General features: G+C 46.8%; 1 protein-coding gene across 2 annotated transcripts; it reads left to right on the top strand.

Moving 5' to 3' along the window:
- The first annotated feature begins 2522 nt into the window (after nucleotides 1–2522).
- On the top strand, nucleotides 2523–11244 carry FST (follistatin). Of its 2 annotated transcripts, XM_063320068.1 has the most exons (8): nucleotides 2523–2634; nucleotides 3867–3946; nucleotides 4712–4794; nucleotides 6820–7011; nucleotides 7452–7670; nucleotides 8033–8257; nucleotides 9304–9534; nucleotides 10257–11244. In XM_063320068.1, exons 3-8 carry the CDS (start codon nucleotides 4713–4715, stop codon nucleotides 10337–10339), a joined length of 1032 nt encoding a protein of 343 aa, XP_063176138.1. In that variant the 5' UTR covers nucleotides 2523–2634; nucleotides 3867–3946; nucleotide 4712; the 3' UTR covers nucleotides 10340–11244. The 2 variants fall into 2 exon arrangements, with proteins under 2 accessions (XP_063176138.1, XP_063176137.1); XM_063320067.1 differs by lacking the exon at nucleotides 2523–2634 and having other exon boundaries at nucleotides 3564–3946.
- Nucleotides 11245–11458: the final 214 nt, after the last annotated feature.

Below are 11458 nucleotides of genomic sequence, written 5' to 3'. Positions count from 1 at the left end.
AATTATCCACCAAACTGTAGAGAGATACGCAATTCTGTTACCACACTCTGAATCACCAATAAAATGTAGGAAAGGGGTCAGTGTGGCTCATACCACATATATGCCAATTTTATCTGACCTAAAATGTGAATGACACCTGTCTACGTGCCCTTTCCACAGTATGAACAAAGCCACAAACACACAAAGTTGCTAGACCACCAAGGGCTACCAGAAACTTCCCGTATTTAACACCAGAGTACTCACAGTCACGCTGTCCTCCTCTTCTCCCTGTGAACCATGATGAAATCAGGCTAAACCTTTAGGCTACCCTCCAGATAGTCTGAGCATCTGTCATAGGCTAGATTATTAAACCTGCAAACTGCTTGCCTACAAGAGGACTTCTTGATGATGCTCAATTCCTTCTTTCTACTGAACCACAGGGAGAAGTTTCAGACGGCGTACCTATGTACAGCTGTCTTGGTCAAAAGGGATGATGGCTTTTCAGATGTGACTTGCCAAATATCTACTGACGGTCAAACTTACATTCCCTTTGCAATTTTTACCAGTGGTATTTATTAGGTAGATCGCTACTACCTCTTAATTCAATCCATTGATGCCTATCTGAAAACAGACATCAACTTTTATGTAAACTTAAAGAAAAATAACTGTTCAACACACTTGTGTTCAACTAATATACACAACACTCAACAATACCATACAATAAAAGTTCTATGTTTAACAGTCTCACTTAGGTAGGAATCATTTCAGTGTAACAGCACACAAGTAAATTTTGTAGCTTAGTTTTACTAGGAGTTCGTTTGCTTGTTTTTCCATGGAAAATGGAAAAACGTTTCTTGGCCAAATCAAGAAATGAACCAAATTTTTATGCTACTTTACACTGAGAAGTAGCACATGAAATTTCTACAGAAAGGGCTGTTGAAAGCTTGTATTGCCCTGTAATGAAGAGAAAAAAGGAAAAGGAAAGCTTATAAAATGTAACAATACAATGGTGCTCAGAAAAGTCCTTCAATCAGACATCTGAGATGTGAAAGAGGGGAACCTTTGTTAAAGTGCAGCTTTCCAGAAACAAACCCTTCTTTTTGTGATAATCAGAACAATTATATGGGAATAAAGAAGGCTAACAAGTCTTCTCTCCTACCAGAAGAGGACGTTCTACTCTATCTGAGTACTTGCTCCGTGGGAGAAGCCAGTTGTGTGAGAAACCACACAGGATGATGCACACATCCAGGACCACAGGAGGGTGTTTGAGTCCTTTTCCTCTCCCTTGAATGTTAGGCTGGGAAATGCCAGGATAGGCCTTCCCGTTTTCTCTTGCCCAAAATCCAGATCCTTTCCAAATAACCAGCTTTTCCTTGGAGTCCTATCCACATCCTTGAAAAACTTTATGCAGACATGATCCTTAACGAAGTAAGGGTCCTGAGGTGGTCTCTTCTTGATATAAGCAACTGCTCCTCTGTTGAGAGGCAGCACATTAAGGGGAAAAGAGTAAAAGGAAATACATTACACTAGTACAATGAATACTGACTTATCACAAAATAAATATTCCCCATATGTATATGTGTGTGTGTGTGTGTGTGTATATATATGTATGTACGTTAATAGCACATGTCACACAAGGTTACACTTGGGGATTATTTTTCCTCCTACTCAGTATTTTGCTGCAATTTTCCTCAGAGACCAGCCACTTAATATTTTGGATTATGGAGTCTGTTGTAGTTACAGCTACATTACAGATAGGACAAAGACACACATTTTATGTAAATTGAGAGCTAAATGTGAACTTTCTGAAAGTTTGAGATGTTAGCATATGTGGCCTTTTTTTTTTAAAGGCTTTATTATTCCAAGATCAGGGCCAGCTGCAAAGATTGGATTCACATCCAAAAACATATATTAAAATGCATACACTTCTTGGTAGAAAAAAGTTTTAAAACCTGTCAGCTGAGAACAACACTCTTTTTGTGTGCTGCCTGACAATTCAGTTACAGATCGACCCTATTGTTTTTTGGGTAATTTAAATGTGATTGTTGGCAAAGCAGAAAGGGGAGGGGGAGACACACAGGGAGGCGCACAGTGAGAAAGAAGAAAGCATTTCTGATTATACAATATATCCCTGACATGTTGTTACACACAAACACAATATTTAGCATTTAAAAAAGAAGAAGAAGAAAAAAAAAGAAAAACAATAAAAGAAACAGCAGCTGTTTCTATGTGATGTCAGAGAACAGGTGTGATACAAATCTCCACACCAGCGCAATCATATTGATCTCCTGATGATGCACGCATGAAGCACATGTGCAAAGGCTATCGACCCATCCGGCATCTCATTTCCAGGAATACGGCCTGAAAATGCCTCTCTATAATTGAAAACATTATCAGGATAAACACCGTATTGGCCAATTACTAAAAAACACACACAAACTGAGTAAGGGAAGGTGAGCCTGCCCCCGCAGCACGCCCCGCTACCGCGGCCCTGCGCTGTCTCCTCGCTGGGCAGCAGCCGCCTGCGCTGCCGCTCTGCCGACGGGATCCCCCCCGGAACCCCCCCCGGAGCCCCGTCGGGGCTGGGTGAGAGGAGAGGGCGTTGGGTGAGAGGCGACTGAGCCCCCCCCGGCGTGGTCCACGCTACTTCCCGAGGTGTGCGGCGTCGGGGCGAGTGTGCGGGCGACCGACGGGGGGGGGGCTACCGAGAGGCGGGCGGGGTCGGGAGGGGGCAAGGGAGTCCAGGCCACCGACCCCCCCGCCTCGGAGGGCTCTGCGCCCTTTCCTGCGCACCCCGCGACGGCCCGAGCCCCGCTGGCTGCCCCCCGCCGCCCCCCTGAGCCCTGCCCGCGGCGGGCAGGGGGGGACCGTCCCCTGCGGGAGGAGAGGGAGGTTTTGAAACGGGCCCTTCATTTGTAAGGGGTGTTTTGCTATTAATTGTTAATGCCGTCTGCCATTAGAGGGCACTAAGCAACCCTGCATTAACGCTGCTGCTCCGGCGAGCGACGAGCAAAGGCGAGGAGGGGGGGACATGGGGACGGGGGATGGGGGGGAGAGAGAGAGAGTGGCACCAATTTGGGAAAAGATTAAAAAGGATGTGGAGTCCCGGAGCTTCTGAAGTGCTCAAAACGCCTGGGCGCTGCTCAGGACGATGATCATAATAATAATAACAAAAAAAAAAAAAATGTAGCGAGGTCAATCATTTACCAGTCTGCTTCTTAATGCGTGTGACCGCAGGTGGTACCGAGGGACATTGTGATTCATGCCCACTTTCAAAGCAGGACCAGGGCCCGTTCTGAGGCACCCAAACAACTGTCTTCTAATATTAGCACGGCTGTATTTCTGGATCTATTATAGTCTGTCCAGACAGATCCCATTGTAATGGGATCTTTTATTAAAAGATTAGCACTATCTCCTGCAGTTGGTGGAAAAAAATCTGTTATCACTGAGTTATTTGCAGTTGTGGGGAGGGGGCGGGCGGTGGGGGGGGGGTTGCTGGGGGGGGTGGGGGGGTGGGCGGGGAGGAGGGGTGTGGGGAGGGCCGGGCGGAGGGCGGGGGCGGCCGCCGCGCACCGGCCCCTGACCCGGCACTGTCCGGGCATTCCTGTCTGCATACTTCGCAGTCTGTTGTGCTTTGGTGGCTCAGAAAAGCGAAAGAATCGAAATTAAAAAGGCAGCTTTTGAATAAACAATACCATTTTCCGTTAAGTAATCGTTTTGTATAAAAGGAAATATCGCCTACTCAGTTTCATTCAGCGGTGCCAAAAAATGTTATAAATGAGAGACCGCCAACTTTTCTAAGGGGAGAATAATGCCAGACTGTGCTTAATAAACTAGTGCCCTAGAAGTTCATTATCGATGTTGCAATCTTTTCTGATTCTGAAAAGAGACCGCCTACGTCGCCCCCATTCCCGTCTCGTCCTCCCGGGCTCCCAGTGAAAAGGCTGTCACTTGGGCGCAGCCCTAGGTATTAAACTTTTATTTCGTTCTTTTTTTTTTTTTTTTTAATGGTTTGAGGTTGGTTGGGGGTTTGGTGCGTTTTCTGGGGGATGGGGGCGAGTCCCGCCGGGCGAGCCGTGCGCTCCGCCAGCCGCGGAGGTGCGCGGAGTGGGATTTATTCTTCGCAGCCACTTCGCGCGGAGACGGCAGCGCTCCGCGGCCGCGGAACCCACCCCGGGCGGGCGCCGCTCCGCGCCCCGGCAGCCTCCTCCGCGCCCGCGCACTCGGGGAGGGGAAGGGAGGGCGAGGGGTGCCCCCGACGCGGCCGCGACCCCCGCCGGTCGCCAGCCTCCGCTTACGCGGGCGCGGCCGGCGTTGCCCGTCGCTGCTGCGCCGGCGTCTCCGGCCTCTCCGCCGCGCAAGGGCTGCGCGAGGCTGCGCGGGTGCGCGGCCGGGGGGTGCGCGGCGGTGCGCGGCCGCGAGTATGTGTGTGAGTGTGTGTATGCGTGCACCTAGAGCAGATCATTGGCGAGGGTTTCCAGAAGGTGGAAAATGTCACCTGATTCACACTGAACTTTTTAAATCTCCCCACCCCCGAGCAGACACACACACACATTAGGAGACCGCCCACCGCAGACAGCTAAGACCCCCGTATAGATTTAAAGAGAGACTGCATTCAGAGCCTGACGTTCATTCAATAGAGCGATCATAAGCAGGCTGGCTAGTGCTCGCTCCCTCTCCCTATTCCCCCTCACGCTGTTTCTGTGTCTCTCTCACTCCCGGCTACGCTGAGGATGTTAAATCAGAGAATCCACCCGGGCATGCTCTTACTCCTGATGTTTCTCTGCCACTTCATGGAAGATCACACAGCGCAGGGTAAGACCAGATTGTTTATTCGCAGATACGTTTCTTTATTATTACTATTGTTTTCTTTCGGGCACGGGTTTAGTTTGCTCGCGGTGTTAAACGCCTCTCTCCAAGGTCCAACCGGACAGAAGTTAACTGTGGGCATGGGACTGCTTTGTACCGAGGTGCAGAGGTGTCACTTAGAGTCCTTTTTGATCGGATCTTCGCACTGCTCTGCATAGGCACAGAGGACAGATGAGGATGTTTCTTGGTATTTATTATTATTATGCAGCATGAATGAAGAGCAGCATCGCCAGGGAACTTTCCCAGTCTCGGCGCACGAATGAGTGCTCAAAGTTTGTTGGTAATTTAGCTCAGATTTTTATCTCGCCTGCCTGACGGAAGGAGAGGTGGTGATGGGGAGCCCCACGATTACAGCTGACATTTTTAGAAACCAATAAGTGGTCATTTTCCGGACATTCCTTTAATATTGGGATTTCCTCCTCCCCCTTCCTTTTTCTTTTTGTGAATAAATATTAGTGTTGTAAATTCTCCTGCACTGAAGAGTATGCTTGAATTAGTTGGGGTGGGTTTTGTTTTTTTTTTTTTTTTTTTTCCATGAGAACAAAACAAACCCGAACCTGTTATTGACAACTCTTAAGAGCCCTCTTTCGACACAAGGGAATATTGATTTTTAGTTTGGGGGCTTTTTTCCCTTACCTTGACCGTGTTCCAGCCACAACCTGGATGTCTTACCATTACTTGTTTTATATTTTTTCCTTTTTTTTTTTTTTATTTTCTCCCCTACTACCGAGCTACGGCATAAGTTAATCTAATGTAGGCAACTGTAAAACGCAAAACTTTTTTTTTTTTTTTTTTAGGGGCGTTGTTTCCTCAATGATTTTTAGCGGGGGGGTGGGGGGGAGCGGGATATCTTGCCCTGCGCCCAGCGACATCTCAGTTGGCCGATCCTGACCCCTCGCTGCGGTACATTCCCATCGGAGTAAGGAGGCAGGATCGAGCCCTGGCTGGATTAGCACCAGAATCAATTGGTATTGAGTTGCTGGAGAAGTCACATTGGTTATTCACGAGAGACTCATCCCAACCAAAACTCTCCAGCTAAAAAAGGGGGAGTTGCTTAGACTAATGTTCTTGGCTTGACTCCACAAATAACAGGGATACTATTAAAAAAAAAGGGGGGGGGAGGCGGGGGGGAACCACACCAAAATCCACTCTATCCGGTTTAAGGACAGTGTACTTTCCTCTGAAATGCTTGCGGGAGAGATGGCACCTATAACTTTTCCAGCTTGATCGATTTTTAACACTCTGTAGGAACCTCCTACTCTATGTGCCCCTGTATTATATGTACTTTGCTGACTTTTTTTTTTGAGCTCTGCTGACTTATTTTAGCGAAGGAAAGACATTTGTTAATAGAAGCAGCAAAACGTGGAGATTTCGAAACAGTTCGCTAACAGCAAATGTTCCCAATTCGTGTAGATTGCAAAATGGGCTGGGACTGAAACTCTGTGCGGCACTAAAACAATGCTGCTGTGCAGCCGCGGTGAGGAGGAGAGGGCAGGGGGAGGAGGAAGGAATTTGCAAGCGCGATTTTCTTTTTATTCCCTTTTAAATGCACATCCTTTTCAAGCCTCTGTCACGTGCCGGCAGTGCTCCTTCTGCTCTACATATGGAATAAATACCTCCGAAAACTGCCTCGTCCTGTTTTGATCGGGTCTTTTCTTTCTTTATGGGTTGGTTATTGTTTTTTTTTTTTCCCCGGTTTGTTCTTTTGTAGGTTTTGCTTGGTTGTTTTGTTTTGTTTTGTTTTGTTTTGTTGTTGCTTTATTTTACTTCATTTTTTTAAACTGCGTTCCCAAATGGGCCGGAGTAGCTGCGGGTTATGAAATGGGACAAATAAAAGTAAACAGTCTAGTAAAAGTCATTGCAAGGCGCACGTGTTGTGTCTGGGTCACTGCTGCCTGCCACTGATCCGGCTGGGTGTCCCGTCCCCGTTCTCCCTCCGTCCCCCCCGTCCCCCCTCCCTCCCCCCTGCAGCTGGGAACTGCTGGCTCCGGCAGGCGCGGAACGGCCGCTGCCAGGTCCTCTACAAAACCGACCTCAGCAAGGAGGAGTGCTGCAAGAGCGGCCGCCTGACAACTTCGTGGACGGAAGAGGACGTCAACGACAACACGCTTTTCAAGTGGATGATTTTTAACGGGGGAGCCCCGAACTGCATCCCCTGCAAAGGTGAGGGGGGTGCTGGCGAGCTGCTCCTCGCCGAGGAGCGGTTCAGGCAGGGACGGGGCTGGGGGAGGAGGAGCGGGGAAGGAGCTGGAGGGGCCGGGGGGAGGCAGCGCGGTCCTCCTGCTGCCTTCCTCGGTAGGGCTTTGAGGGGCGTCTCGTACCAGCCCCGGGATCAGTGAGGGGACCCCCATTTCTGCTCGGCCGCCGTGCACATCGCGGGGCAGGAGGGGAGCGACCTCCTCTCCCCCCTGCCCTCACTGGCGGGGGCGGGGGGGCGGAATTTCCTTCGAGCGGTGTTTCCTGGAGACGGGGGGGGCGGGGGGAGGAAGGTGCTTTCTCTCTGTGCTCTGGGGTCACAGTGTCTTTTTTTTCTTTGAGCAGTTTTGACACCAGGTCTGTTCTCCACGCTCGGTACTAAAGTGGTGCCTCTTTCCTTCCATCAGAAACATGTGAGAACGTAGACTGTGGACCCGGGAAGAAATGTAAAATGAACAAGAAGAACAAACCTCGGTGTGTTTGTGCTCCGGATTGCTCTAATATCACTTGGAAGGGCCCCGTGTGTGGCTTAGATGGGAAAACCTACAGGAACGAGTGTGCCCTTCTCAAAGCCAGATGTAAAGAACAGCCTGAACTTGAAGTCCAGTATCAGGGCAAATGCAAAAGTAGGTTTGCAAATCTAATCTGATCTCCCTCAAATGCCAAAGGGTGTGTGTCTGAGTGTAGGGAGGAGGAGCTGTTGGACGTACTTCCCCACAGGAACCAGAGTGATGTTCCAAATGCTGGGAGACAGTAACTACCCACGCTCAGCAGACAAATAGTTGCACTGAGAGTTCCCCATAGTCTAGAAGCACTTGTGTCCCAACAGCTACTCTGAGATGGGAAGGTTTCCTCCAGCAGCACTTAAAATGAGGAGAGCTGCTGAAGGCTCTTGTCTGATCATTTGTTTCCTTGTGTCACCCATTCACTCCTCCCTGGGGCTCTGGGATCGGCTATTAATCACTGTGTGTTTCCATCTTTATTTCAGAGACCTGTAGGGATGTTTTATGCCCAGGCAGCTCCACATGTGTGGTTGACCAAACCAATAACGCCTACTGCGTGACATGTAATCGAATTTGCCCAGAGCCTACCTCCCCTGAACAGTATCTCTGCGGGAATGACGGCATAACTTACGCCAGTGCCTGCCATCTGAGGAAAGCTACCTGCCTACTGGGCAGATCCATTGGATTAGCCTACGAAGGAAAATGCATCAGTAGGTATCTCGGTCGGAGGGTGGAGGGTAAGGGTGGGGGGAGCTTCTTCGATCAGCTGTTTCAACATACCGTGTGTGCAATTGGGTGGGTGTAGTTAGCGCTGGGGAGGAGGAGAGATGCCAGCAGCATGGGTTTGTGCTTCCCTCCAGGAAAAGGAGAGCCAGGATGGGCTTTGCCCCTCAAAAGATTGCAAAAGGGATGAGGGAGTAGAGGGCCTGATCCTGATTCTTTTGCTATCGCTGTGGGTGCTGACATTAGTGTCCAAGGGAGAAGTACCCGCCATTAAATAGATGATGACATGGTTAGAGCGTAACAAGGTCTCAATATTCAGTGGATCTGGATTCCTGGAAACAATTGTCTTCAAGTGGTCTTGGCAAAGCTTGTGTTAACTTAATTGGAAACATCTGATCACTTTTTCCTCTTTAGAAATACTGCAGAGTTTGGAGGCAGTTGGTGGGTGAAGATAGGAAAATAATCTCTGTGCATCCTGACATTTTGTATTGTGATTTCCAGAAAGGACTGATAGCGAAGCATGCTACAAAGAAGCATCTTCAGGGCAGCCTCTGCTCCCCAAAACTGCTGGGGGAATTCGGGGGAGTCTTAGGCTGCTTTTAGTTGGCATAGATTGAGGTGAATTCCCTTTCCAGTCATGTGGACAACTACTCTGTGTGGGTTAGTTTAAAAATAATTGATTTAGAAATGCTGAATGTCTTGGCAAATTCTGCACTTACCGCTAATTTGGGGAGCTGAATTTCCACTGACATCAAACGGAGCAGGAAGGTCATGTACAATAGGCAAATGTAATTCTGTATTCCCAGGGCCAAGGTCTGCTGGCACAGCTGTCTTTCCTCCCCACATATAGACAGGCAATGGTGTCCAAGGGACTACTTGCTTGAGCAAAATCAGCAAGTATCATCACATCTACTGCATCTGAGCTTTGTCTGTTCACAGTTCACAGGGAAAAGGGAGCTGGGGGTTGTTTGTTGTTGCTTTTCTTTTTTCTTTGTCTTTTCACTTACCTCCAGTATCCTGTGTATATTTTTAGAAGCCAAATCCTGTGAAGACATTCAGTGCAGTGCTGGGAAGAAATGCTTGTGGGATTTTAAGGTTGGCAGAGGTCGGTGCGCCCTCTGCGATGAGCTCTGCCCTGAAAGCAAGTCAGACGAGGCAGTCTGTGCCAGCGATAACACAACTTACCCAAGCGAGTGTGCCATGAAAGAGGCAGCCTGCTCCATGGGTGTGCTTCTAGAAGTAAAGCACTCTGGATCTTGCAACTGTAAGTGAGATTTTTAACTCTACAGGCACGTAAAGCTTCTGAAGGCAATCCTAGGTAATGAAGACTTACACCTTTAAACATAAGAAAGCTTGATGTAGAGATTTGAGATACGGTACAGGTGTCATATAAGTATGTATCTGTCATGCACACACTTTTGTTACTGATAAAATGCAATAGTTGTCCAACTTGTTGGTGTTCAAGTTGGGGTTTTTGGGGATATTCTGAGGACAAGTCATTCTGTCAGAATGGAACTGCCCTAGGAATGTAATTGTAGCGATTTTTTTCCTACTTTGTCTGCTCTGGTGTGCTTCGCTGATTGCTTTATTAATGCTCGGATAAACTCTTAACTCGGTCCAAAAGAACAAGCCTAACGGTAGCACATGGGCACCTGGTTTAGCACAGTTGCCTCTGCTAACTCTGGATGAAGGACACAAAGCGGTTAAACCTAGAACGCAAGAGCGCTTTTCACTTGATTTCAGGAATCTGCCAATAAAACCTGAGCCATTGATTCTTCAGAACTTTCTGCAGTTATGACTTCATAGATTATGTATAAAAAACCTTATTGCATAACAGCAGATGCCAAAGAGCATCTCACTACAAGTCGCATAAAATGCAACGCTGTATTATGGCTGTTCAGAGGGCTTTGAAAACATGCACTGGGCTGCTTCTGCGCTGTTGTTGTCCTTATTTAAACAACAGCTCCCCTGTATTCCCCCATCTAGCCATTAATGAAGACCCAGAGGACGAGGAGGAAGATGAAGACCAGGACTACAGCTTTCCTATATCTTCCATTCTAGAGTGGTAAAACCTCCATTGGGCACAAAATCAATGTCCATACTGTAAATAAGTGTATGCTTATTTATTTTGGGGAGAAAAAAAAAGTATACATATAGTTGAGTCTGGTAGACATTTATTTATACTGTGTCATGTTTTATAATTTATACATAAAATGTCTGGTTGACTGTACACCTTGTTTTTTGAAGAAATTTATTCGTTACGGGAAGAGCAGTGTTATTTATTGTGAGGTCTCTTGCTTGTAAAGTAAAGCTTTTCTTTTTTCTTGCGAACTATAAAAGTCCATTCCTTAGAGCTTACCCACATGATCTCATCTCTTTGTTTTACTGATGTTAACTCTTTTCCACTTTAACAAACTTGCATGTCGGTTTCTGTTATGTTTATTTATTGGATTTTCTTCTTGCCGGTTCTGTACATAAAAGATCCCTAGGGTTTTTGTTTACAAGGAATCTTGACTGACCAAAAGGCGTTGTAACTTAATTAAGTATACTTCCAGGGTGCAGTGAGGCGATCTTTAAGGAAACTTCTTCCACTTCACTTTTCTCTACTTCTGATCACATAATGTACTGAAGTGATCTCAATGTGCTGAGCGTATATACTGTACTATACGAATTCCAGACCCAAAGAAATCGGATTATGAAGGTTGTTAATAGCTACAGGGCTAACTGTAATAAAAATAAAGGTTTTATTTTATTTTTACTGTTTTATTTTTTTGTAACATGCGTGTTTTATCAGGTGTTTCCTTTAAGATGGTCTTGCAGTACCACTTTCAAAGTTTTCCCAATCAATGTGTCACTAAAAGTTATATCAAAGCTTTATCAGTTCAAGTTTCTTGCTTTTCATAATACTTTTTTTCTGATGCAATTTTATATTTTCAAACATGGCGAGTTAAATATAAATTCATTTAAATATATAGTTTTGTACTTTTCTACCATGTAAATGTGCAATGTATATAAAAGTTATAATGTGTATTTGTAAATAAATGATGAGTGAAAAAATAAAAAATGGAATTTTCCCTAGAAGCAGTCCTCAGTTTTTGGTTCTAAAGTGTTCTGGCCCTCTGGTACAGAGGGAAGACATACTGGTGGTTACAGGAAAGGAGGCTTGTGTGTGGTGTAGCAGCAAGACA

Source organism: Chroicocephalus ridibundus, chromosome Z, assembly GCF_963924245.1.
Source record: "Chroicocephalus ridibundus chromosome Z, bChrRid1.1, whole genome shotgun sequence".
Classification (NCBI taxonomy): domain Eukaryota; kingdom Metazoa; phylum Chordata; class Aves; order Charadriiformes; family Laridae; genus Chroicocephalus; species Chroicocephalus ridibundus.
Note: the sequence above shows the minus strand (reverse complement) of the source record. Positions and strands in the feature narration are given on the sequence as shown.

Bases quoted from the DNA above. Each gene is read 5' to 3' on its own strand.
- FST (XM_063320068.1), top strand. From the start codon at position 4,713: ATGTTAAATCAGAGAATCCACCCGGGCATGCTCTTACTCCTGATGTTT. The intron at 7,671-8,032 runs GTAGGTTTGCAA...TCTTTATTTCAG, and splicing joins GTATCAGGGCAAATGCAAAA to AGACCTGTAGGGATGTTTTA. The intron at 8,258-9,303 runs GTAGGTATCTCG...GTATATTTTTAG, and splicing joins CTACGAAGGAAAATGCATCA to AAGCCAAATCCTGTGAAGAC.